The sequence below is a fragment of the Epinephelus fuscoguttatus genome, linkage group LG3, assembly GCF_011397635.1.
Source record: "Epinephelus fuscoguttatus linkage group LG3, E.fuscoguttatus.final_Chr_v1".
Lineage (NCBI taxonomy): Eukaryota > Metazoa > Chordata > Actinopteri > Perciformes > Serranidae > Epinephelus > Epinephelus fuscoguttatus.
In genome coordinates, this window is record NC_064754.1 from 35,270,987 (window position 1) to 35,296,275 (window position 25,289).

At 41.8% G+C, this 25,289-nt stretch overlaps 2 protein-coding genes across 6 annotated transcripts in view; one reads left to right on the top strand and one right to left on the bottom strand.

The window, feature by feature from the left end:
* LOC125884774 (inactive rhomboid protein 2-like) overlaps positions 1 to 20,651 on the top strand; it is a 35,830-nt gene extending 15,179 nt beyond the window's left edge. For 3 of the 5 annotated variants that reach the window (XM_049569981.1, XM_049569958.1, XM_049569990.1), the window contains exons 3-18: positions 2,036 to 2,199; positions 2,903 to 3,086; positions 5,879 to 6,100; positions 6,273 to 6,398; positions 6,801 to 6,910; positions 7,108 to 7,329; positions 7,658 to 7,769; positions 8,169 to 8,243; positions 9,083 to 9,244; positions 9,657 to 9,742; positions 10,439 to 10,502; positions 10,691 to 10,785; positions 10,928 to 11,003; positions 11,093 to 11,193; positions 11,933 to 12,086; positions 17,561 to 20,651. In XM_049569981.1, coding sequence (XP_049425938.1) covers positions 2,036 to 2,199; positions 2,903 to 3,086; positions 5,879 to 6,100; positions 6,273 to 6,398; positions 6,801 to 6,910; positions 7,108 to 7,329; positions 7,658 to 7,769; positions 8,169 to 8,243; positions 9,083 to 9,244; positions 9,657 to 9,742; positions 10,439 to 10,502; positions 10,691 to 10,785; positions 10,928 to 11,003; positions 11,093 to 11,193; positions 11,933 to 12,086; positions 17,561 to 17,992 — 2,385 coding nt within the window. In that variant the 3' untranslated portion in view covers positions 17,993 to 20,651. The remainder of the gene's footprint in view (positions 1 to 2,035; positions 2,200 to 2,902; positions 3,087 to 5,878; positions 6,101 to 6,272; positions 6,399 to 6,800; positions 6,911 to 7,107; positions 7,330 to 7,657; positions 7,770 to 8,168; positions 8,244 to 9,082; positions 9,245 to 9,656; positions 9,743 to 10,438; positions 10,503 to 10,690; positions 10,786 to 10,927; positions 11,004 to 11,092; positions 11,194 to 11,932; positions 12,087 to 17,560) is intronic. The other 2 variants (XM_049569963.1, XM_049569972.1) reach the window with 1 other exon arrangement.
* Positions 20,652 to 21,070: 419 nt separating this feature from the next.
* Positions 21,071 to 24,852, bottom strand: aanat1 (arylalkylamine N-acetyltransferase 1). The gene is made up of 3 exons (XM_049570311.1): positions 24,543 to 24,852; positions 23,659 to 23,813; positions 21,071 to 22,397 (listed from the first exon to the last, which is right to left on the bottom strand). Exons 1-3 carry the CDS (start codon positions 24,688 to 24,690, stop codon positions 22,092 to 22,094), a joined length of 609 nt encoding a protein of 202 aa, XP_049426268.1. The 5' UTR covers positions 24,691 to 24,852; the 3' UTR covers positions 21,071 to 22,091.
* Positions 24,853 to 25,289: the final 437 nt, after the last annotated feature.

The following is a 25,289-nucleotide window of genomic DNA, read 5'->3' on the forward strand; positions in this document are numbered from 1 at the left end:
AGTTCCAGTACTACTTGTTAGTGGATTATTTCGGTTGATTCCTTAATGGTATCGAGTACCAATACCCAGCCCTAATCAGAAGGTTGAATTTGGACAAAAACATGCTCAGCAGTAATCAAGGGAACCTGAGTTTATTTCATTGGAAGCTAAGCCTAAAAAAAAAGCTTTTAATATTCCCTCACACCCTTACAGGAGTTAGTGCAAGTCATTTAGCGCCTGGGGGTTGATGGACTCTTTGGAAGGAGATGCCCTGCCTTCTAATCATTTGACTCAGAGTTTGCAGTCTTCATCTTCATCTTCTAACTGCTTCATCCTCTTGAGGGTCGCAGGAGGGCTGGAGCCTATCCCAGCTGACATCGGGCGAGAGGCAGGGTACACCCTGGACAGGTCACCAGACTATCGCAGGGCTGACACATAGAGACAAACAACCATTCACGCTCACATTCACACCTACGGACAATTTAGAGTTATCAATTAACCTAGTCCCCAATCTGCATGTCTTTGGACTGTGGGAGGAAGCCGGAGTGCCCGGAGAGAACCCACGCTGACACGGGGAGAACATGCAAACTCCGCACAGAAGGGCTCCCACACCCGGCATTGAACCGGTAACCCTCTTGCTGTGAGGCGACAGTGCTAACCACCACACCACTGTGCCGCCCATTTGCACATACATGAGAAGAGAAAAAAAAACACTTGCCTCAGTACTTTAATTTTAAAGGTTCAAAAGGGATAAAAAAGACTTTAATGGGGGTAGCATGCTCTCCCTCTGTTCCTCTGAATTTGCCATTTGCTCAGGCATGGAGGCATTTTGGACAGCTGCCTTTCAGTTATTGGGCACAAGGCCATACAATTTCCCCCTGTGAGCCCCATTGCCTGAACACAAACGATGGCATTTCAGCTACACAGAGTAGTGGGCAGTCAGAGTTTAATTGAGCATGCTACAGTTAAACTGTCCCCAACAAGCAACCAGTGTAATAAAGATGCAAATAAAGAGTGAACTCAGGCACGTACTGTAGCTTTGGTTGTTACAATAGAGAGAGGAAGAAGCAGAAAGACGCCCCCGACTCAGGCTTCTAACTGTGTTATTTCTGTTACTAGGAACATTTGAATAATGCTACATATGGAAAAGCTTTGCAACTTGTGTAAGGAAATTTGCAAGGTCTAATACTGCATGCGCTGTTATTGTCAGTCGTTGCTTCTATTAAATATGACTATTTACAAAAAGTCAGTCTACCACACCATTTACTCTTGATTTACTGATGCTAATATTGTTATCTAGACTACAGAGAGATATAAGTGCACAAATCCTGCATAAAGTGTTCAAGATAATAGACTTCATATGTGCAACCAGAATTTTTGATAGTGGCTCTCAGGTGGCAGAAACAGTTTATCCTCTATTTCGACAAGCTGAGCCACAATCTGAACATACAGCTCACTTACAGCTTGCCTCAAGCCCCATTAACTCTCAGAGTGACACCACCATTAGCCTCACCAACTGCAGAGTCACTGCAGGTTAGGATAATGGACTCTCACAGGAATCACTGCACCCCCCATAATTGAGGAACACTATAAACAGAATACACAAGTAGGTGTTTAAGAGAGCAGAGCCCTTTTAGCAATACCTAACCATACAAAATATTGACTGTCCGCATTAAGTGTGCACTTCATCCAGATATCTCAATACTGGGATTTAGTCTTGTCACTAACCATATTGTAGTCATTACAATAATTACCTAATTACTTTCTTAACAGTCTCATCTTTTTATAATAGTATAATCAGTGATGTTCCCTGCAGTCCTGCAATAATTATTGTGTTTTATTCTGCTAATTGGCCAGTAAAGTACTGTAGACCTTTATAATTACCCATGCTGCTGATGGCACTACTGCTGCTTTAATTAGGTTATTACAATAATCCTACGACTGTAATTGTAACACAAATTAAAATCTCAGTTTTCCACTTTGTGCAGGCACTATTCATATTTATTGTACTGTGACAGAAATTACTGTAACAGTATTTCTCCTTTCCTCTGGACAGCCACTACGCCCGTCCCTGAAAAAAAGTGCAAGTGGTCAAGCGACCGGTTCTGTGTCCGAGAGCTTCAGTGGAGCCAGAGATGGAGCGGGAGATGGAGGCTTCTCATTCAGAGAAAGAAGGTCAAAGTTTGGAAGACAAACGTCGCTCTCACAAAGCATCCGCAGGTAAGATGACGAGTTTGTTGTTTCAGCCATGAATATTGTGTGTTTGTTGATGTTGCTCAACATTCAGGCTGCTTGATTGAAGCCATTTTTAATTCAAGACCCACAATACATAAATAGTTAGCGAGGTCATCAGCCCATGGGAAAAAAAAAAAGAATCAGCAAGGCACCCCTCACCAAACATTATACAAGAAATGCAAGTGCTATGCCCTAGAGGCCATTCACCCTAAAGAGTTTCAACAAATGCACGTGCAAGTTCCCCAGTTTGTACTTGAGTGTTCGATTTAGATGTCAGTATTCGTTCAAAATACAGAATAATCAGATTTTTCTTTACTGCTTTGCAAAAACAAACCTAGCTGCAGATCATTTTCAACATGTTCAGTCAGACATCGCTCAGTCTAACGTTCGAGGCAGAATGGTGTCCAAGCCTAACAGTGATGATCGCAAGTATTTTGACAAAATAAAGAATTGTGCAGTGCAAGTTATATGATATAATTGCATGTCATATAACTAAAATGATGATTGACTATTTGCACATCAAGCGCAACAGGAAAACAATGATGACTGATTACAGGCTCCCTTATCACTTCATGTGCTTGCAGTGTAAGCACACACTGTTGTGCTGCAGAGAACATTAATTTTTTTTTTCTCTCTCCATCTTTGTTCTCTATAATATTCTAATACCCTCTTCTTTCTGTACCTGTAGGAACACAGCCCAGTGGTTTGGGGTTGGGGAAGACTGTGAGACCAAGCAGCAGGTATGGCACAGGAAGAGCTTGCGCCACTGCAGCCAGCGCTACGGCAAGCTGAAGCCCCAGTATAGAGAGCCTGAGACGGCTTCCAGCATTGACCAAGGCCCGGAGTCACCAGCAACAAGCAGGATGCCCAAGGTAGTCTACTCTTAAGAGAGACATATGATCACTGTGTGGCTTAACATGCACACTCTAACCCAGCCATTAATTCACATCCTGATTAAGGTTCTATTCAACATAGAAAACATAGAAAAACCTTTAGTACCCTGATGCTATTGCATGAATAGACCAGAATATACAGTGGTGGAAAAAAGTTTTCGGACACCCCATGCATTTGTGAAATATTGCATTAAGAATCACTCTTAGGTCTTCAAGTGCAATTTCTTTTAGTACAGTCACAGCTAAAATACTAAATAAATCCTAAAAAAGCCATTAAAAACTTAAAATTGATTGGTTCCATAAAAATACACAAGAAATTTTGAGTATTGGGTCATTTTGGTACCAGTGATGAAGGTCGTTCTTTTTATGAAAAGACACAATTTTTGTTGCCAAGCTTCGTGTCTACATAAAGCCAGCACATTTGAAAGTTCTTCAGACACAAAAATGGCTAAAACAAGGAACCTAACGCAGGAAACACGCCTGAAGATAAAGATTCTCAGCCAGGAAGGGTACAGCTGCCGCCAGATAGCCAGGAAGTGCAGATGCAGTCCTTCAGCAGTTGGATACACTCTGCAGAAATACAGATGAACCAACAGCTTGGAAGACAAACCAAGATCTGGGCGTCCAAGGGTTTCTTCAGCAAGAAATGACTGCATCCTGATCCGCATGTGCAGGCAAAACCGCCGAATGACATCACAGGAGCTTCAGCAGCAGTGGTCAAACCAAACTGGTGTCCAGTGTTCCACCCACACTGTACGTGGCCGACTTTTAGATCATGGCTTAAGGTCCTACAAGGCTATCAAGAAGCCCCTGATCAATGAGAGACAGAGGTTAGCCTGGCGTCGTTGGGCCCAGGCACACAAGAACTGGACAGCCAGGAATTGGAAGAAGATTTTGTGGTCAGATGAGTCCAGTTTCCAGCTTTATCTTCCTCCTACTAATGTGAGGGTACACAGAAGGCCAGGCGAAGCATTATCTCCAGCATGTACAGTACCTACTGTCAAGTATGGTGGAGGCAGTATCATGGTTTGGGGATGCATGAGTGCTGCTGGTGTTGGTCATCTCACTGTCTGTGATGGCACATTGAACTCTACCAAGTATTGTACCATTCTCCAAACCCACATGCTCCCTTCTGCGCGTGCACTGTTCCGTCGAGGTAAAAACTGGATGTTTCAACAAGATAATGCCCCTTGCCACACATCCAAGGCCAGTAGAACTTGGCTGCAGGAGCACAGCATCCAGGTCTTAGAGTGGCCAGCTCAATCCCCGGACATGAGCCCCATTGAAAATCTGTGGTGGATTATCAAAAGGTCTGTTTCAAAGCATAAACCAAAGAATTTAGAAGAATTAAAAGCAGTATTTCAAGAAGAATGGGACAAGATTACCCCTCAACAGTGTGAAAGGCTCGTGGGGAACATGCCAGCCAGGATTAGAGCTCTACTACGTGCCAATGGCAGGACTACTAAATATTAATTTGATGATGTGATGGTTTATTTATTTTCTGTTCAGTTTTGAACACATTCTCTGTTATTTGTTGACTTTGATACCGACAATGTTAAGAACTGACATATTGAAACTGTCAAGAATTTAGTTTTGTTAGTTTTTCTTGTAAACAATAAACAAAAAAATATAATTTGTATTTGTTTGTATCTGTCTAATGCAGCCACACCTTTTGAAACACAAAAAAGATTTTTCCACAAATATTTCATGATAATATTTGAGATTGTGTAAGATTTTAAGGGTGTCCGAAAACTTTTTTCCACCACTGTATTACCATGGAAGCAAGTTACACAGACAGCAAAAAGCAATAGGATGAAACTCAGAAGGCTCTAGTCATGGGGACTGTCCACTGAGAATTCCTGTTTCCATTTAATTTCACAACCAGTCATTAAGTAATAACTGATACTAGTAATAATTTCCCCACCTGTGTGGTTTAACGTCACAACACTGAGAGGCTTCTCTGGAAGGACATGAGGAAAAATCAATGGTAAGAGAAGAAGATTGTGAGGAGAGAGAGAAAAATGTGCCTGGCTTTAATAAAGTAGAGCACAGTACGGTGACAGACGCGGACCATCTGTGTCCCAGATGAATTATGTCACTTCAGGCCGTGTCAGACAGCACTTCTCACCATCCAGTATTTTGTCTTTCTTTCTTTCTTTATCTTGTGCCTACCCTCACCTGCTATGGCCGCGTGTCGTCTAAAAAATAACCTTACCTTTGGTAACACTGATACCAAGTACTTGATATTTGATACATTTATTTTTCTACTACAGGCGTGTAGTGTAGCCATACTATTGAACATTTTGGAGGCATCTCAGCATGCTGAACTGCCAACTCTGCCAAATACACTGTGCTCGACTTCACCACAGCGCAGACTGTTTGGGTTGTAGCTGCTGCGGTAGTGGGCCAATCACAAATCGCTCAAATAGAGGCACGTTTGTGGTGATTAGCTGTGAGCAAAACCATACAATTGTTTTTTCTAGATCTAGATAGAAAAGAGATGGAGGGTGGGTAGTTTCGATACCACGCCTCATCTCCTGCTTTTCTGACTTTGCATCTCCTGCTGTCCGAGAGGCCAGTGGTAAGAATTTAAATCGAGCAGCATTGTTTTGTTTTTTTCTCTTGTCTGTACAAACTTACATGAACACACACGAGAGAGCAACTCCTTCTCAAAGTGTCACACTCAGATGATTAATAGGTTTTTGACAAGTTTATGTTAATGTCATAGTAAAAATGTTTGTCAGATTGATCCTAATCTCTGTTTTTCATAGATTGTTGACCCCTTGGCACGGGGCCGAGCCTTCCGTGTCCCAGATGATGTGGACGGTCGCTCCCCCAGGACGCCCTACAGTGCTCAGGGGGGTCCTGTCACCCCCGGTGTCATCTCACTCAGCTCCTTCACTAGCCAGCGCTCTGGATACAGCCGCTTCCCGAGGCGTAAGAGGGAGTCTGTGGCCCGCATGAGCATCCGAGCTGCATCCAACCTGCTGAGGGTGGGTGGTGTACCAGAAACCCTCTGTCTGTGTTAGGATGTGTTCCAGATAGGGAGGGGGCAGTTGTACCTTTCATGTTGTAATGACTATAACCTTATTTCTAAGTAAAGCAGTACTGATCTGAGAAACATTATTCATGTGTAAAATAACTTATTATGCGTATGTTGATTAGGGTCAGGGCTTGGCAGGCTCCCAGACAGGTCGCAGTTTCCACAAGAGGAGCTTCATCAGGCCCAGCTGGATGGATGAGGACACTGTGGACTCCGCAGACACGTCTGAGTCGGTCTTCTTCAGCAAGGTCAGCAGTCACTCTCTCTATCCTCCTGTCAGTGCCTTGGCAGCAGTTTCTCTCGTTGCTGCGACTTTCTTACGCAGTTTTTTAATCTTACTTCCTTCCCCTTTCTGTGCATGTCAGCAGTCACACTTCTCCAACACTGTGTTCCACTGTCACTGCTAATCTCTCATCAGCCTCCTTTCTTCAGCAACCACCATCTTCTTCTTTCTTTATCCCTCTTTTCTATCTTCCTTCCATCTTCCATACATTCACATTTTATAAATATATATTTGTCAAACCCTCTATCCCCCTCTTGATCCTCTATATATCAAAGCTATGAAAATACAGGATGTTTGACGGATATAATCAAAAAGCTGCTCATCATCTCAGGTGTCCTGTATTTCCTCCCTCTGGTATCCGCTACAGGTTGATGCCCATGATGAGTTCTACTCTATGGCTGATGATGTATTTGAATCACCTCCCATGTCTGCAGCGTTTGCTCCCAGTGAGCAGCCTGACCAGAAGTTCGAAGGCCTGTAAGTAAATACACAACCAAAAACATTTAAACGCCTTTAGGGCCCATAGACATGTTGTGTTTTTTGCACCCTCAAATTCATTGTTTAAACGTAGACGCGCCTCATGCAAACCTTAAATGCCAGAAAGACAACACTGCAGCACGTATGCCTCACCCTCTCTCTCGCCCCTTTCCATTTCTTTAATGCTTTTCTTCCAGCCCCAGTAAGGGCATATCTCAAACGCCCAGGACGCCAGTAGCCCCTGAAAAGATCCGTCCTCGTCGGGGTGGCCGCATCGCCTCCCAAGTTAAGCACTTTGCATTTGACAAACACAAACGTCAGTATGGCATGGGTGTCGTGGGGAAGTGGCTGAACCGGAACTACCGTCGCAGCCTCAGCAGCAACATCCAGAAGCAGCTGGATGACTTCCACAGCCACAGGTTGGGAATGAGTACTGTTTGGACATACTTGTGGATTGTACAGCCATTAAGAAAAAAACTAAGCAGGGAAATCAGCTTCTGTATTGTTTCATTTAATTTTTTTGAGCAGTTTTTAAGTAAGAAATGCCATGAAACCTCTGGAGAGAAGACCGGTGTTATATGGAAGTTAAATTTTAGACTTGTAAACAAGAGGCGTTTTAGGCCTATTTATTTAAGTGAAGATAGTCTTCTTCCCTGTAATGTGATGTTTGACACCAGGATTGACAGTTTGTGTTGGCCCGTCATGACTTCCACCTGATTTACAGTGGTTCTCTGCTGTGTATTTTAGGCCCTACTTTTCCTACTGGATCACATTTGTCCATATAGTGATCACTTTGCTGGCCTGTTGTACATACGGTTTTGCCCCTGTGGGGTTTGCACAACATTCTACGTCTGAGCTGGTGAGTCAAACTCAAAACATAGAGGTTTACTGTGAAATACTGACTTAATTTAAAATGTTTTGGCACGATTAATTGCATTTTACAACCAAGAGGACATAAACATTCTCCTATCTGTAATGCTTAAGTGGCTGGTTAATGTTTTTTGTGTAGAAATCTATGCTGTTTGGATGCACTTTCGTAACTGTACAAGGCTGAAAGCATTTAATATTGAAAGCAACATAAAAGTGATGTCTCTCTTCTTTTTTTAATCCAAGCAAGGACAAATCATCCAACAAGAAGATGCATTTAAGAAACAAAATGTTTTCAACATTGAACAATGAGCTTTAAATGTTTTGGTGCTAACATGTTACACACTCAGTAGATCTGTTTCTAACTGTATCGCTCTGTTGCCCTCTGTAGGTGCTGAAGAACAAAGGCATTTACGAGAGTGTCAAGTATATCCAACAGGAAAACTTCTGGATTGGTCCAAGCTCTGTGAGTTTCTTGCTGGTCTCAGTTTAGCCGCTGTATTACATAATATGTTTTTCACTGTGTGGCTAGATGAACACTCACATTAGAGGTTTGTCTTGATGGAGAAAACCAAAGGGAGCTGTTTATGAAAGTGATGTGCCAGTCCTAAAATGCACAGACTGTGAATTAAACAAGGGATATTCACTTTACTTTACTTTTTTAGTTTATTTGATAGGGACAGTGCATAGAAATGAGCATTGCTGTAAATATGTCAGAATTAGCCAAAAGGCTAGTTTTCATCTGTAGTCCCTGGCCAGATGTTACAATAGACTCCTTAAAAGTAAAAGAGCAAAACAAGAAAACACAGCATAAACTTGAAACACAATTGAAAGAGGGTGCAAGTTCTATTTTTGCTCACGGTCAGATGTATTGTTTGGTAACACCTTTTGCTTTGACGCTTTTGCTTGGCCTGACACAGGGTCACACCCTCATCATTACTTTGTGACTTTAACACTTGCTGCATTTCCTGTCACATACTGCTGCTCTCATCCAGCTCCAGCCTTCCTCTTGCCCACACTGTTTTTAGTGACTCTTTGCTAGGGTCAGCTAAATTACATCAAACAGATATTTTTCTTTCCTGCATTCGACAGGCGGTTTTACTTTACAAAGTGTCAGGTTGTCAGTATTGTGAAGAAGACATATTTAAGACTTGTCAAAAGACTGAGGAACCTAATCTACATCCAGAAATAACACATGTAAGGAGGAGTGGGTTTTTAGTTTTTCTTCTCTGTAGATCACTTAACTAAAGCATCTGTGTGTTGCCAGGTTTGTGTATTTTTACGATAATTTACTCCACTTTTCAGGATGACCTGATCCACCTGGGGGCCAAGTTCTCGCCGTGCATCCGTCAGGACTCACAGATAGTTAGCCTGATCAAGAGGGCCAAAGATATGGAGAGAGAGTCTGGCTGCTGCGTTCAGAATGACAACGCGGGATGCGTGCAGACCCTCAGCTCCGACTGCTCTGTAAGCGGTTTGTCCTACACCTTAATACTTCACCATATTGGCTTGTCAGTATGAGAAACTTAGCTTCGGTTTGAGAAAGAGGTCAAGACACATTCAGTGAATATGCACAAGACATTGCAATTAAAAAAACCTCAATCCAATATGATAGAAACAACATGCCATTTTATGTGAGATGACAATCTGTAAGCACATTATCACCACTCTTTGCATACTTCTGCAGTTTTTAGGATTATAGTAATTACATTTGTGATGAAACAGTTAAAGTAAGATTTTAATGAACCATATCACTTTCCATCATACAGAGATATTTTTAAGCTGCGATTTAAACTGTGATTACTCTTCAGTTTATTCTTTATTTACCCTGTTATTCCCTGAAATAAAGACTGAATTTGAAAAATAACTGTATACACAGGAAACGCTGGCCACCTTTATTAAATGGGACAATGAGCCGGTGGACATCCGCAGGTCCTCTGGTTCTGTCTGTCACCAGGATCCCAGGTGAGAATACGTGCCTCGTGACATACTCATATACAATGTTTGAATCAGTGTATTTGTTGAAATGGGTACTTTCACAAAGAACATGAATATTGTGTGGTGAAAAAGTGTTTTTTTTTTTTGTTGTTGTTGTTTTCAAAAGGAGGTACATTTTCCGAGCTTTCACACCAAAAATAAAGGCATCAACAGATCATGTTGTGCCCTGTATTCCAAACCAAGACAGCAAACTATTACTCCTTTCATTCTTGACAAAGGCAACACATACCAGATCCACCTCCCTGCCTTTCACAGTAAAATCCCTGGACCTATACGTAACAGTTGAACAGAGGGATCTCAAATTCACTCAGAGCATTTTGCTGAAAGGACACTCATTAAAAGCTCACAGTAGCTCAGGCTTTACAACATCTTGCTTTAGACAGACTGACAGATGCTGCTTTGTGTCAATAGGATCCTGGTAGTTGTTGCAAACTTGCATCACTGCCAAACTATTCACATCAAAACAGTTTGTTGAACAAGTGTTGCCACGGTCACAAATTCTAATAGCTGCTGGTATGAAAAATATTTGCGGGAGTGTATTTTGCACTTTCATGTCATTAATTCTTCTTTAGTCCGGTTGCGAAACTTTGCTTGTCATTTCAAGTCTTTTTTTTGTTTGTTTGTTTGTTATTCTTGTCCTCCTGTGTTGCATGTTGTGACCAGAGTGTGTGAAGAGCCTGCCTCTGCAGAGCCTCATACATGGCCAGATGACATCACCAAGTGGCCGGTGAGGGACACTGCTACTAATTTGGAAATTCAGTTTCTACATTAGCATTTCTCATTTAAACAAAATATTTTTTTCTACGCTACTCTGTTTGTGTGTGTGTGTGTGAGTTCTACAGCAGGAAGTAAGAGAAAGACAAAGGTTATTGTATATTATGTCTATGTAATGGCTCATTGCTTGTCCTTCTCCAGGTGTGTACTTTTCCCAAGCTGTGGAACCACACAGGCTACAAACACATGGACTGTAACATCAAGGGACGGCCTTGCTGCATAGGAACTAAGGGCAGGTGAGACACGTGGGCTGTATGTTGTTTACTGCCTTCAAGGCCTGCAGATATCAGCGTGATCTACTGCCCCACTTCTTGATCAGATGCAATGCCAGGTCATCTGGAGAATATTTGAACTGCGTTTTGCTTGTCCCTCCTGTAGATGTGAGATCACGACCAGAGAATATTGCACTTTCATGCATGGCTACTTCCACGAGGAGGCCACACTCTGCTCTCAGGTAGTGTGTGCGCGCATGTGTTATGTGTGTGTCTGTGTGTCAGTCAGTGTGTTAGTATATTTCTGAACCCATATATTACTCTTACACAGATTCACTGTCTGGATGATGTATGCGGCTTGTTGCCCTTCCTCAACCCTGACGTTCCTGATCAGTTCTACCGTCTCTGGCTCTCTCTCTTCCTCCATGCTGGGTATGCACCACACCCCTCACAAATGTCCTTACACAAAGATTTAACTCTTAAAGTAATTTTTTTCACACATTTAGTTGGGGCTATTAAAATTATTGTTCCTTTTTTGTTTTGTTTTCTGGGTTTCTGCTGAGTCAGCCATTCAAGTATCGATGTGGCCACTGCAGAAGCAACACTTCATAAGTGCTAAATAGCATTCAGAGAATGTTTAATATGCTTTGACAAGTGTTAAGCCTATTACACTGAGTCAATGAGCTGTTTCAGTCATGTGCAATGATTACTGAGTGTGGTTTCATTGTCAGCATCCTTCAGGATTCAAACTAAGTGAAATATTTCTAAATGAGGCCCCAGTGCTCGTGAGCTGCTCATGCACATGCATACTGATGCTTAGTGCTAATTCTAGGCACATGGGAATTCCCTGCTGTTAAAACAAGCAAAAAACAGGCCAAGAAAGCTTAAAGGAAACATTTCAGATGTTTGCAGTGAAGGGCTACACTTAACAATTATCCATGCTTTGACCAGGAGCAACTTACTTAATTGTGACATGCTGATGCATGTTTTGCAAATCAAAATATTTCCATAATCTATGATGTCAATCATGACATGAATCATCCCAACCCTATTGCATTTTACATAAACATGCATATTTGAATTAATGCGCTGGTTGAAATATCAGCAGACTGCACATCTGTTTAATTCTTTTCGTGTGTGTGTGTGTGTGTGTGTGTGTGTGTGTGTCTAGGCTGTTACACTGTGTGGTGTCAGTGGTGTTTCAGATGACCATACTGAGAGACCTGGAGAAGCTGGCAGGTTGGGTCCGTATCTCCATCATTTATATCCTCAGTGGTATCACAGGAAACCTCGCCTCTGCCCTGTTTCTGCCCTACAGAGCTGAGGTGAGTTCTTCCCATAAATGCATATACAGATATAAAGTGCACACATGAACTCTAAAAACACCTGCAGGTGCTAACACAGGGCGCTTGCACACATAATGATTTGGAGGGTTGATCTGGCATACAGGCTGGACCAGGATGACAATGGTGAGCTTCATCTGGCTGTTAGTGAACAACAGAGTGAAGGTGTTTTTGGTCTTCCTGAGAAGAACTGCCCACTGGGGAGCTCCCCCTAAAATTTCATACCTTTAAGGGCTTTTTTTCCCCATTGCATTCTCACCACCACACCGTCATATATATGCTCAGTAAAGCCTGGACTTCATGGTCAATCCAATTGTTCCTGTTTCCTTTTTTTTTGTTACGAGCTGTTGTTTGTTTTTTGTATAATCTGTTGTTTACACTGCTAATGTTTTTTTTAAATGGTGGTTGCTGGGGTGACCAATCAACATGCATTTATGTCACTCACTCACTTCCACTTGTGCTGGGAGAGTACCTTCTCTGAAATACAGTAGGAGCTAAAAAGTCCCGCGGTGTGGACACAACAAAAAGGGAGGCTCTTTGAACTATGAAAAAGTTCCTCTGGTCTGGAATTTGCTCACTAACATCAGCTCCTCTTGTCATGCCTAGTAGTATTAGTAGTACTCCTTGCTCTTTTTTGTAAACTTACCTTTTTATAACCAAAGTGTGTCTTAACAGAGTAAATCAAAAGGTTACATTCAGTTATGCAGACATATTTGGGTGTGTTTAAAGTGCACAGTAAGGCTCTAACAGTAAAAACACTATGAAGAAAGTCTGTTTAATCAAACACGATTGCCATATTGACAGCTTCACATGAAAAGACTTACGCACACAAGTCTCCTTACCGAGCATAGATGCATTTACAAACAAACATCCATATATATTTACACATACTCTGTCATCTGATGTTATATTTATATATATATGTAAGGCAAATGAATCTGCTGTAACATTCCAGGTGAACAAACTTAAGGAGAAGCTGAAAAGGGGGGACAGCTTATCTTTGCAAGAGATTTTCAAAACAAGCTGATTTACATATTAGTGAAGCACTCATACCTGACACACGCACATATTGCACACAGTCAGATACATGCATATCATACTGCTCTCCAAGTTGGTCTTCATGTCTGGGATGTTAAGCTGTGAGGCAAACGTGAGATGGATCTGTGCTCCTAATCTACAAAATCTTGTAACATTTGCTGAATTAATTAAAGACCCAAAGCTGCTGGCTTTAACAAATTGTCAGACTGTTATACTTGATGCATTGTTCTCTTTCCCTCCTCCGTGCCACCGCTTTATTTAGAGTTAATAGCTGCCAAATCTGGTGTAAATGTGCTGCATGAATCAAGATGGCCTTAACCACTCATGTTGCAGCAGTTCTTGATCTTACAAAATACTTATTAAAACGTAAAAAACATGAAAACATTTTCATTGTAACTTCCGTTTGTTTGCTTCTCTTCCCACTCAGTGGCTTAGCTCAGCTTACCTTGGCTCACTTCTTGGAGGGGGGGTTCTCATACTGGGGATTATTCGAGCAGACTTGACTGCTCTCATGTAGAAAAGTCTGGAGGGGCACAGGAAACACCTCGTGAAGAAAATTAGCTATTTCAACACGGTATGAGACCATTTTACTATAGCTGAGTCATCACTATGAAGAGTGCAGTGCCATCCAACCAAGCGTTAAGTAAATCATACCACTCATCATGTGCTGTTGTTTTTAGGCTACAAGTATTTAATCAACTCTAAAAAATTAAATAAATGTTTGAGAAACATACAGAGCATCTCAAGAACAATCTGTGCTGACATTCGCCAACACAGAAGTTATGATATGCAGTCCTCTAGCCTTTTAGACAGACAATAGTTTTGCTTCTGTGGTAGCCATTTGTTTCAAATAAATAGAAGAACCAAATAGTTAACAGGAACATAGATACCTGCCATCAACGGACAAAGACTGCCACCTGCAGAATCTCAATTTCACCAGACAATGGATGTCACTGTACCTACAAAGTTTGACTGACAAATATTTAATCAGGACCTCACATATCAGCACATCAAATGAGAGTCACCAGCATGTGTCTGTGATCTCTCTGCATGGACAAATAGAGTAGCTAAAGATGAGCAAGTATTTAAAAAATACTAATTTACAACCATAAAGTGAAAGCTGCATTTTGTTAATTGGATACAGCCATCGACTGTATAAAAGAAGTGGACATAGCCACTGTGACATAGCCCAGTGGTTTATGGACTATGGTTCTGAAGCCTCAAGTTTGGCATTTTATCTGTGGCCATCTTTGTTTTTATGGAGCCAGAAGTGACAATATATGGATGAAAGGGTGGAGCTGTAGAGGAGTGAAGGGTGGATCTGAGAATGCGTGGACACGTCAATGCTAGCAAGTTGTCAATCACAAGGTAGCCACGCCCTAAGGGGGAGCCCTATGGGAGCATACAATCATGCTGTATTGGAGAGGATGTAAAACTAGTGATTGATATCATAAACTCAGTAGGAAAATGTTTAGTGAGGTAATAAATCAAGTAGGAGGAAGTGTCATTTCCTCAACCTCCACCTGTTTTTTCAACTGGTGGAGTCGCCTCCTGCTGGCCATTAGAAAGAATGCATGTTCAAGGCACTCCGGAGGCTACATCCACTTCTTTTATACTGTCTATGGATGTGCCTGTCAAAAGAAAACTCCACAACAGACAAAGGGGGTCTTGCTGAATAAAAGGTTGCCTTGGTTAAGTTCAGTGTTCACTTGGTAATGACAGAGACGGCTCATACAAGATGATTATGCTGACACACACCTGTCTTTACACCTGCCGGATGAAGCTACGTATGTTTTATTTGGATATTGATACCTTAATTAATCCACTGATGCTGATGGAAACTTTGCTGATGTAAAGCTGTAGCAATCCTCTCGGCACACAAGATTAAGTTGGTGTGTGTTTGCGAGAGAGTGTTTGCTGAATCAACTGCACTAATTAGGTGATGTCAGTATACACTATTAAAAGTGTATTTATTAGCTGCCATTTCCGAGAGCGCTGCAAGCCTGAAACTGTAGACTAATACTGATTTAGAAGCTTATATCAGAGGAAAATATAATCTTAATGAATAAAAAAACATGTTGGTTTGTGCAAGTCAATGCCCGTGTGAAAAGAACAGTCTGGATTACCTACTTTTTACTGGCATGTCGGTTCGCCTCAGTGTGTCTGTAAATCTCACTTTCCCCTTTTAGAGATCAGACTAATGCCATTGTGTGGGTTCACAAAGGCCACTGTTACGGTAATTAGTGAATGGGATTACATTTTTTCTTTTAAACAAAAACAACTGTTGGAACGACTAGACTCATCTGATGCTTCCGGTCTGTATGCCTTTATGAACACGAAATGTTCTTCCTGACACACCAACGGAAGAGTTCATATAATGGACAAATGTAGTGGATTAGTAAAGCGAGCACTTTATTTAACAATGACAGATTTTATCTTGCCTTTGTATTCATGTCTTGATGTCATCGAGACATCTGTTACTCTCTTCATAAACCGACAGCAGTTGCTCTCATCTGATATGTGCGTGGTGTGACATGAGGTGGATCTCAGTATGACGTACCTTGACGTGAGAGCCAGAAATCCCACCACCCAGTTCTGCTTAGCACTGACCAGCTCACAGTTCTTCACACACCAGGAATAACCTGAGGAAGCACATGCAAGGCACAACGCAGGGCGGTCAAGACGCTTAAGGAGGCAGTTTAAGTGGATTATCCTTTAACTGTGGAGTTAAGGAGACCCTGTGGCAGCTTGGACTGGAATATGGATAATTCCCACCAGTAAAGCAAATCCAAAGAGTTGTGAAAGTACAGCAACTTCAGCTACTGCTCGTAAATTTCTGTAGATAGATGAGCACAAGTCAAAAGAATAAGATTAAAAGGTCATAAATGTAATAACAAGTGTGCGCATCGATAAAGGTTTGGAAAGGATCCAATAATACAAATAATACAATATATTCACAATATTGTTGTTCAGATCTTTAAACCTTTATGTTTATGATCTGTGTAAGTGTAAGTGGAGATTATACATGTGCCACTTGCCAGGAGGAATTAGGATTAGGCAGACAGTCAGTCTGGTTGGAACATGTGAGCTGGCAAGAAGTTGTACTGATGTTGGACGAAGTATACCTGGCTCTATCTGATGTTAAATACTCCATTCTGATTGGTCAATTACAGCATTGTTTGGTCTGTTATTTCTGAAGAGCAGACAGCTGCTGTGGATAACAGACCTTTGGAATGGATGCAGCTCTGTTCGTACATGCTCAGTCGAAAAAATAAAATAATTTTTGTTGGGATTCATTTTGCAATAATGACCCAATTGCTCTGTGTTCTCCCTTACTACACACATGCTCATTTGATACATGATAGGTCATCCTGTTTCCATTCTCACTGAGTAGTGTGCAACAGTAAATAACTAACTACGAATGAGCTGGTTAGCAGAGGTGTTCTTCAGTCTGTGCACCACTCTTTGACATCTGTTTTATTACTTTCTCGGCCAACAGTGAGTGACCATGACGTGCGTTAAGAACGTGTCAGCCTGCGTGTCTGGGGTGTGTGGGAGGAGTGCTGTGCCATGCTCCTTTTCTGTTTGTGGCACTTTAACGTCTTCACAGATTAGCCATCTGCCTCAGACCAGGCCAAGCCTCCAAACTCAGCCCTGACATCTCTCTAATCTGCTCACCTTTACTGCCTGACCCAGGGCTCATACTGGGGTTCTTCCACAGATCTAAAACTAAAAAGGACAGCTAAACTCTCCTAGAGCTGGTCACAATGACTCAGTTTAAACCATTACTCCCTAAAATACTGCCTTGGTAAGTTGCTGTAAAGATTTAGTAATGAGGTTAAAGTAACCGAAATTGAATTGCACTTCCTAAACAACCTGTGCCTCTTGCGTGTGTTACTTATACTATGACTATTATCTCTGCAGTAGGGTGCAGCCAACATAAGTAAACCTGAAAGTTTAATTGTCTTGTGCTGCCGAGGAGTTGGTATTGAATGTCAAAAACGTGGCATGATACATTGTTGATAGCTAAAGGAACAAAATCCCATGTAGCACATTTAAACTCAAATCTATACGACCTACTTGTGAGACCCTGTGTTATCTAGCAAACAAGTGGAGTAGGCACTCACTGTTCAGAATACAAGTCACTGTTATATGAGGCAAATAAACTACACTGTTAACTAATGTGAAGGTCACCCAAAAGCCCTGAGTCACCAGTAAGCAGGATGTATGCTCTTTATCTCCGGTACACATCAGAGATGCTCAGTGTTCAGTCATACATGTGAGTCTTATGTATGCGCAGTGTGGGGGGTGAACTCCTTCTTCTTTTTGTCAGGACTAAAAGTCCTTCCTTTGTTAAGTTGGGTTTAAATTGAATTATGGGATAGTCTGTAACCTGTTCGCTTGTTCTCTCCCTTCAGGTGGGTCCAGCAGGGTCCCAGTTTGGACTCCTCGCTTGCCTCTTCGTCGAGCTGTTTCAAGGTTGGCAGATGCTGGAGAAGCCATGGAAGGCCTTCCTCAAACTGCTGGGCATTGTCCTCTTCCTCTTTCTGTGCGGCCTCCTGCCGTGGATCGACAACATCGCGCACATCTTTGGTTTTCTCAGCGGCATGCTGTTGTCCTTCGCCTTCTTGCCCTACGTCACCTTCGGGACGTTTGACAAGTACCGGAAACGTATCCTGATTGCTGTCTCAATGTTGGCCTACATCGGGCTTTTCTCTTCCCTCATCGTTTGGTTTTATATTTACCCGATTAACTGGCACTGGCTGGAGCATCTCACCTGCCTGCCCTTCACGAGCAAGTTCTGTGAAAAGTACGACATAGACCATGACATTAACGATGTGGTGCACTAGTCTCCAGGCTGCTGCTGATGTGGCTGTGCTACTGATCCACTGTCTTCTAGCCAATGACCGGGTCAGCTGTTTCCAGGTCAGCTCAGTGGCCTTTAAGAATGTGGTAATTATGGTTATTATTTGATCACCAAGGGAAGGAAGGACCTGATCATAGCCAATGTGAATGGAACTGACTCAGTCTTTTCCCCTCAGCCTGCTGACTTGCTTACTGTACTGTAGAACTTCACTCAACCTTTGTAATCCTCAGTCAGGCCTGGCACTACCTAGCATGTTAATTTGCTAATAGGCTCGCAGATCCTCAGAATGAGAGGACAGGAAAAGACACTCAGGACGACGAAACTACACAAAGCTGGGTGAACCCAAAGGAAACAATCTACAGAGCAAGACACTGTCTGGTTGCCTCAGTTCACAGTCAGTGTAAAGAAGCCAAATGAACCCTACTGGCCCTTCTATCACTTTTCCCCTTATGGACCGACAACCAGCCGAGATGAAAAGGAAGACTGATGCCATGGTGGGTCATCAGGTATCTTTTGGCCCAGTTAACTGAGATACATCAAATGCCTCCTGTCAGTAATTCATGTTTTCAGTAACACTGGGTTTAACACTACAAACGCTGTCTTTCACTTCTGCTGCTTCTGTATGTTCTAACAGTTGTGAAGTACTTTAAGAGTTAAAAACTGTTTTATATCTTCCCTCTTTTGTATGTATGCACTTGGCATGTCTTTGGAGCAGTGAAATGTTATGCTAAAGGTAACAAGGTGTTGCAAGTATTAACTGTGCAGCTGGAATAGTTCAAAATATCAGTGGTCAACTAAGGTAAGATTTCTATCTAGAACCACTTGTTGCCTTAAACAGATTATGCCATTTTACAGAGATGCCTCATTTTACTTTGTATACTGCTCGTGATCAACTTCCTGAATGCTGATGAACACATTTCTGGCCCGAAACCTACCAAAGCAACGACACATGCTGCTTACATATGCATGATCATCTTTGAAATCCCTTTGTTTTCTGTACGTCACTGCCACAAACACACGTTCTCAGTCAAGTTCTGCGTATAATATCTCATATTTTTCCGCTAACGCGGTGGTGCCTCAACCATTTTTGTATATTTACTCTGAAAACAATAATGAAAATTTAGGAGTTTATTCCAGGAGTGATTATCTACACAGGCATTTTTTGTTACATCAAAGTAAGTTTTGTACTGTATTTTCTGACTCTGTGAAAGCAGCCATAGGATCACAAGATGTCATTTATGTTTCACCTGAGCCTTAATATGCTTGTGAAATATAACGTAAGGCTTTGTTTCATCATATACTTGTTGACAGTTTAAGAAAAATGATTTTAAACTGTAGTGTTGCCGCAGTCATAGGATTTTCCTCAGACACATTCAGACCAAACCTGGACAAAGTCTTGCCGTCTACATATACACTTTTTCCACTTTTCTTTTTGTCTCAACGCTAGCAGCTGGCCCATGTGAAAACTTTAGAACCAGTTTGATATAAGACAAACACATGACCAGTAAACTGAATTTCACCAGGTGTCACACTTGAAACATAACAACACTGTGTACCACTAGTGTCTGACTACCATGTAGCATCTCGTAACATCGGAGCTGTAGGTCTAAACTGAAAGCATTAAGTATGCACACCTGTTACGTCATGTAAGCAAACAGTGTAGCTATCAGCTGTACGCTCGAGATCTGAAAACGTAACCACACATAATGATAAATACTGGTTCAGCCAGGTGGTATAAAATCAAACTGGTTTAAGCTCTTACACCACACCGGACAAACAAACCGGATATTGACCCAATTCTTGTGATAAGTGTATTTCGGAAGTTTCAACACCGAAAGTGTGAAAGACTTCCTCCATGGGTTCCTGGCATTGTCTACGATTTGGTTTGCTGTTGTGATTCTGGCATGTGTTGACCCCAGCTGTAGGAAAGCCCCCGTAATGCTTGTTGTGTGCAGGATTATGTGAGTTACTAAGTGAGTTATGAGATTACGCGAGTTTGTCTGTGGGGCTGACTCACTGATGATCTGGTGTTGTTGAGAACACAAGTTGTTAAATGCAGAATGGGCTGTATGTTGGACAATTCAAATGTTTAAATCAGTTTCACCACCACTGTATTTAGATTGTAAATGCCACTCATTGAAAACATAGGACACCCACTTTATTTTAGGAAACCTCTTTACTGTGCCTTTTGACATGTGAGTTTGATCTGCAACAACCCGCATCTTCAGTTCTGACTGTATGCAGCAGTTACACTGCCGTGTTTGCATTGGGACCAAATAATCTCACCCTTTTCTATTTATTGGAATAAAAAGGGAAAGTTTCAAATGAATTTCGGGTCATGTTCAAGGTACTGTTCTGTTTTGCTTCAGTTTTATATGTGAAAATCTCTGTGTTTTAACGCAGTCATGTCAAAATAAATGCCACTCTAGTAATAATAAGATAATGTGTGTCAGAGAGAAGTTGATTTTGATTGATCAAAAGGATCCAAAACAGCTACTAAAGGGCCTTGAGACTGTTTTCACTGCTGTTTACATTCTTAAACATTAGTGTTTAAGCTAACAGGGACAAGAAATCCTTTATGGAGCTCTGTATAATTCTAAGAGTGCATCTATAATTCTGAAAGGGTGGGCGCTACGCTTCCGCAACAATGCGCTCTTGTTATCAGCAGTAACCAAGTGCAGTACAGGATGGCGGCGATTAGCTAGCCAGTATGACACACACGTGCACTAACATGCGTGCACAGACAGACTTTCTGCCACAACAAAGAACAGAGAAGCTAGAATGACAACACACGCAGGGAGCGGGATTTCATTCTCAGCTCAGGATGCTGTATCTTTACATAGTGAATAGTTATTTACTGCTGTATTAATGCTCTGAATATCGTTGAGAGCTCCTTTAAATAAAATGTCAATTTGAACATCTGCACTTCTATGACAAGTGCGTAAAGTGCTACTGATGATCATGTGATATGATCGTAAGCTCCAGAACAGCTATCGAATGGACCTGGCACTGAGATTTTCTCAACAACTATTAAAATGAAAAGAGCTCAAAGCCGACGTGCTAGAAAACAAAAGATTTATTATTTGAAGGACAAAACATTGTAAAAAAAACCCAAACAAACAAAAAAAACACTGGTCTTGATTAAAGACTTTGGGAGGCAGAGGTGGTGACTGTCTACAAGGAGAAAGGCAACAGGAGACTATCAAGGAGACATTTTGACAGAACAAATATTTAAGATATATATATATACTAAATAAACAACTGTATTTGTGATTATATGTCTACATACAACACTGATGAAAACAGACATGTTTGTTCAAGTTAATATATTGACCTATTATCTGATGTTTGATTGCTGATATCCCTCCCTTTGTATTTTTATTCCACAGTTTTTGAAGGTTAGCGCTTTCATTTGGCTCATTACTTCACAGTCGTTCTGTTGTCAGAGTTATAAACAGTGTAACATAAACAGTAATCTTCTAATGCTGCTGTTAAAGGCATGTTGTTAACACAAACCTATACAGGACTGAATACATTCATAACGGGCAGATACTGCTTTTAATGTCTAAAGAAAATTTCACGTTGGCTTCACAATGAGCCAGAAACCATGTTAAAGTGGTTAAATAACAAATATAAGACAGAGGGCAAAGACAGAAACAAGGCAGCTGCGTTCTATTGAATACAATAATACGTTCATGAAATAAAAATATTTTTTAAACAAATAATAATTTGTAATAACTTATTACATTCTTCCAGGCTCTGCTCTAATGATTTTTTTTCTTAAACTGGCATTAAACTGCAGATCGTATATATAAGAAGTTTTCCACCACTCTTCCAGACAGCTGTTGTAGGCAGCTGGATGGCGGCTCTTTGTTCTCCGCTGTCTGCAGACTCACAGGCAGAATGCACACCTCACCACCTGCTGAACAAGTCTCATTCACAGATGATGATTCCAAACGCTGCGCTGAGCACTCACGTACAGCAAAGCCGCTCAGACCTTCCCCTTAATTCTGTATCCAATAGTGGACGGGGGTCCCACCACCGCTGATAGAATCCAGAATCCACATTAAGTCCTTCTGTCCTCAACAACCACTGTTGCGACGCATGAAGGCGTGGCCCCTTACTGGGTAAACCATCTCAATGAAGGCGAGGGGCCCCACTGTGATCTCACTGGGGCCCTGCACCTTGAAACCAGACTTCCTGTAGAAGGGAATCAGGAAGTCTTCACACATGAGCACGGCGCGGCGGACATAGGGCAGGCAGCGGAGGTACTGCAGGTAGCGCCACATCAGGATGGAGCCTTTGCCCTGCTGACGGAAGGTCCGGTGCACAGCCAGGACGTGGATGTGGACGGTGGTCCCGTGTGGCTTGTGGAGAGTGAGGGCATCCTGGGAAACAGAGAGAAAAGACGTGTAAGAACAGGTAAACACTGTAGTGTTGGGAAACCTGCTGAGCTTCTGATGGCCGGATTTAACTATAAATACTTGATGCCAAAAGATTAAATGCAAAGTCCATGTTGAGTCCAGCTTACTCTGCTGTTTGGGAGACAGGTAGTATTTCAGTCTTGAGGTAACACAATGTAACTTTAGATAAGAAATAATACATTTATCCTCATATTAGAGAAAAACTGAATTCCTAATCATTAAAATGTACCATTGCTTAATTCAGTACACTCAGGAGTTGTAATGCCACAGCCTCGCCTGGTCTGATATGACCAGTAGCTTATGGTGGCTAATGCTAGCTCATGTCAACAAACTTTCTCTGATGATGTAACCGACATTATTGAGAGAGGTTGCTGACCCTCCACTCTTTATATTTTCTGTTGTCGGGTTTGAACCACTCGTAGCTACACAAGTTATATCTAATTAATGGCTGTTGTGTTTGTGTTTCTTGCCACCAGAGTCACATTTTGAAAAATAAGGCAAATAAAGTTGACACACAGATCTTTGGAGCTTCAAAAATGCATCAATAACCTTTTAATTGTGTCAAATTCTAATCTAACACACTGTAACCTTTGACCTCTGTAAATCCTTGTCCTTGTTTAGCTCATTGTCGTCTGTGAACCCTTTGCACTGCCCTGCATATTTGCCTTTCGAGTACAAAACATACAAAACGTAATGGCAAAGTTTTTCTTTCAGCTGTGATATTTAGATTTGTATATGCTGAGAAAATCCTTCATATTTAAATTCTTGCTCACATGTACTTATGTTTTATCTTGTTTTTTTTTTTCTATTTACTGTTTAACACTTTTCCTATTGTTCTTTATTGCTCATACAGCTTTAAGAGTATGCCACCCTGCATTTCATGGCACATTAACACATGCACATGAGCATTTGTGAAATGAAAACTTTTGAATCTGTTAACAATTCACAACCGCTGGGATCTTTTTAAAGTATCACAGTTTAAAGAGGGCCCTGGATCGCTCTTTAATTTGACTTAGAGGCTATAGCTGACTCCCACACTCAGATTTAAGTGGATCTGTGAAACATTTCTCCTCATCCACTGATTTTCCAGAGACACTCTACCATAAATGTGCCCTTAAATCGTTCAAAATCGCCTCTGTTAATCTGGTTTGAACCTCGTCTTTTATTTCCCCTGCCAGTCAGTCTGAAGCAAATAACCGCCCAGGTGTCCACCGCTCTGTCTTACCGTGGTAAGCCTCTCCTGGTCCCACAGTGAGCCGATGATGAAAGCCACCAGACGTCCCTCCTCGAACCAGCCAAGAGACAGCTCAGGGCACAGGGTGAGGAAGTGACGCACCTCGTCCAGGTGGAGAGGACACTCGCCGGACACTGAGATGAAGGCTGTATGGAGGAGGACGAGGAGGAGAAAATTAGACTTAATGGGTATTTTCCCATTTCCCATCACTTTGACTATACGGTAAAGTGATGAAAGGATACGACACATGAACTCATGTGTTTGGGATAGAGTTAAATCACCATTGTAACTTAATGTTGTATTGGGCCACACATCATGGTTAGTAAAAGTAAAACATGATCACTGGAAAGATGAGAAAGTTAGTGCGTTCTGTAAATATAATTTGTGTTAACAGGCCAACGCAGAGTTATTATCAGTGAGTGGAGGTGCCTGTCTTTTTTAAATGTGAGTAAAACATGAGGCTGCTGTTGAATAAATATGCTCTAGTTTTCCAAGGCTGAATTATACTATATATGAGGGTGTGTTGATTCAGCAGGGAAAACATTTAATGAGGAAAGTCAATACATAGGAACATAAATTGATTTTTTTAGATTTTAAATCGTCACCTGGCACATGAATTTTGTGTTTTCCTTTCCATAAATGAAGACATTTCTACCATTTAATCGATACAAAAAACTAAGGCAAAAGTGCAGACAGAATAATTTCCAGGGGAGGACCCCCACAATGTTGAAATGAACCCTACGCCCCTGCTATTTCCCTATAAAGCAACGACGGTACCTGTGCGCCTAACTATGCGTAAAACAACTGTCCTAAAGTTAATAAGACGGCTATAATGACTGTTGTAATTTAGTTAAGTATATAAAGAGTCTGCTCACCTTCTCTCTCAATCTCAAACACACTGATGGCATCCTCCGGGCTGAGGGAGCGGAACTCGCTGGCCGGCAGCGTGTGGCGGCGGCCCCGTGGCACCGGAGAGCGCATGTGAAGCGGCTTCATGAACGGCACTGCGCTCACTAACGACATTTTTTCCAAAAAGCGTATAAAGTAAAGCAAAGCAAAGAAGACTGTTTGACTTTTCTTCTGCTCGTGGGAACCTCGTCGCCTGAAAGCTTGATCCGTGCGTAACAGGGCTGTGCGTAAAGACTGAGCAGAGAGCTGCGCGCCTCCGGTATTTATACCCTCGGTGCGCAGTGGTGGTTGGTTAATAATCCTGAAGCCAGCTGGATGACCAAACCTTCCAATTCCCGCGTGGTTAAGTTAAACAATAAACATATTTAGTCAGGGTCAGGAGGGCTATTTGTGTGTTGAGAATTAACCTCGTCATGGCACCATCAGATCCTCAGCAGATTTGGATTTTACTGATCATGTGTTGGAGGTCTCACACCAGCATGTGATGTTACCAAGCTGTTATCAAGAGTAACCTGAGGTATAACAGTCAATAAAGTCCCACACCTGTGTCACAGAGCGGAAGACAGCCGTGTTGATGGAATTAGAAATACAGGAGCTCTTCTGATTGGTTAACCATTAATGTCACTGTCAATTAATGTCGTCACAGGGAGAGGACTGCTCTCTGGTGGTGTTGCCTAACTGGGACATCTTAATAAGGACTGGACTTACCAGTC

Coding starts and splice junctions, on each gene's coding strand:
- aanat1 (XM_049570311.1), bottom strand. CDS start 24,690: ATGTCGTTAGTGAGCGCAGTGCCGTTCATGAAGCCGCTTCACATGCGC. Junction 23,814..24,542: donor GTTTGAGATTGAGAGAGAAG/GTGAGCAGACTC, acceptor TCCTCCATACAG/CCTTCATCTCAGTGTCCGGC. Junction 22,398..23,658: donor ACCAGGAGAGGCTTACCACG/GTAAGACAGAGC, acceptor TCTGTTTCCCAG/GATGCCCTCACTCTCCACAA.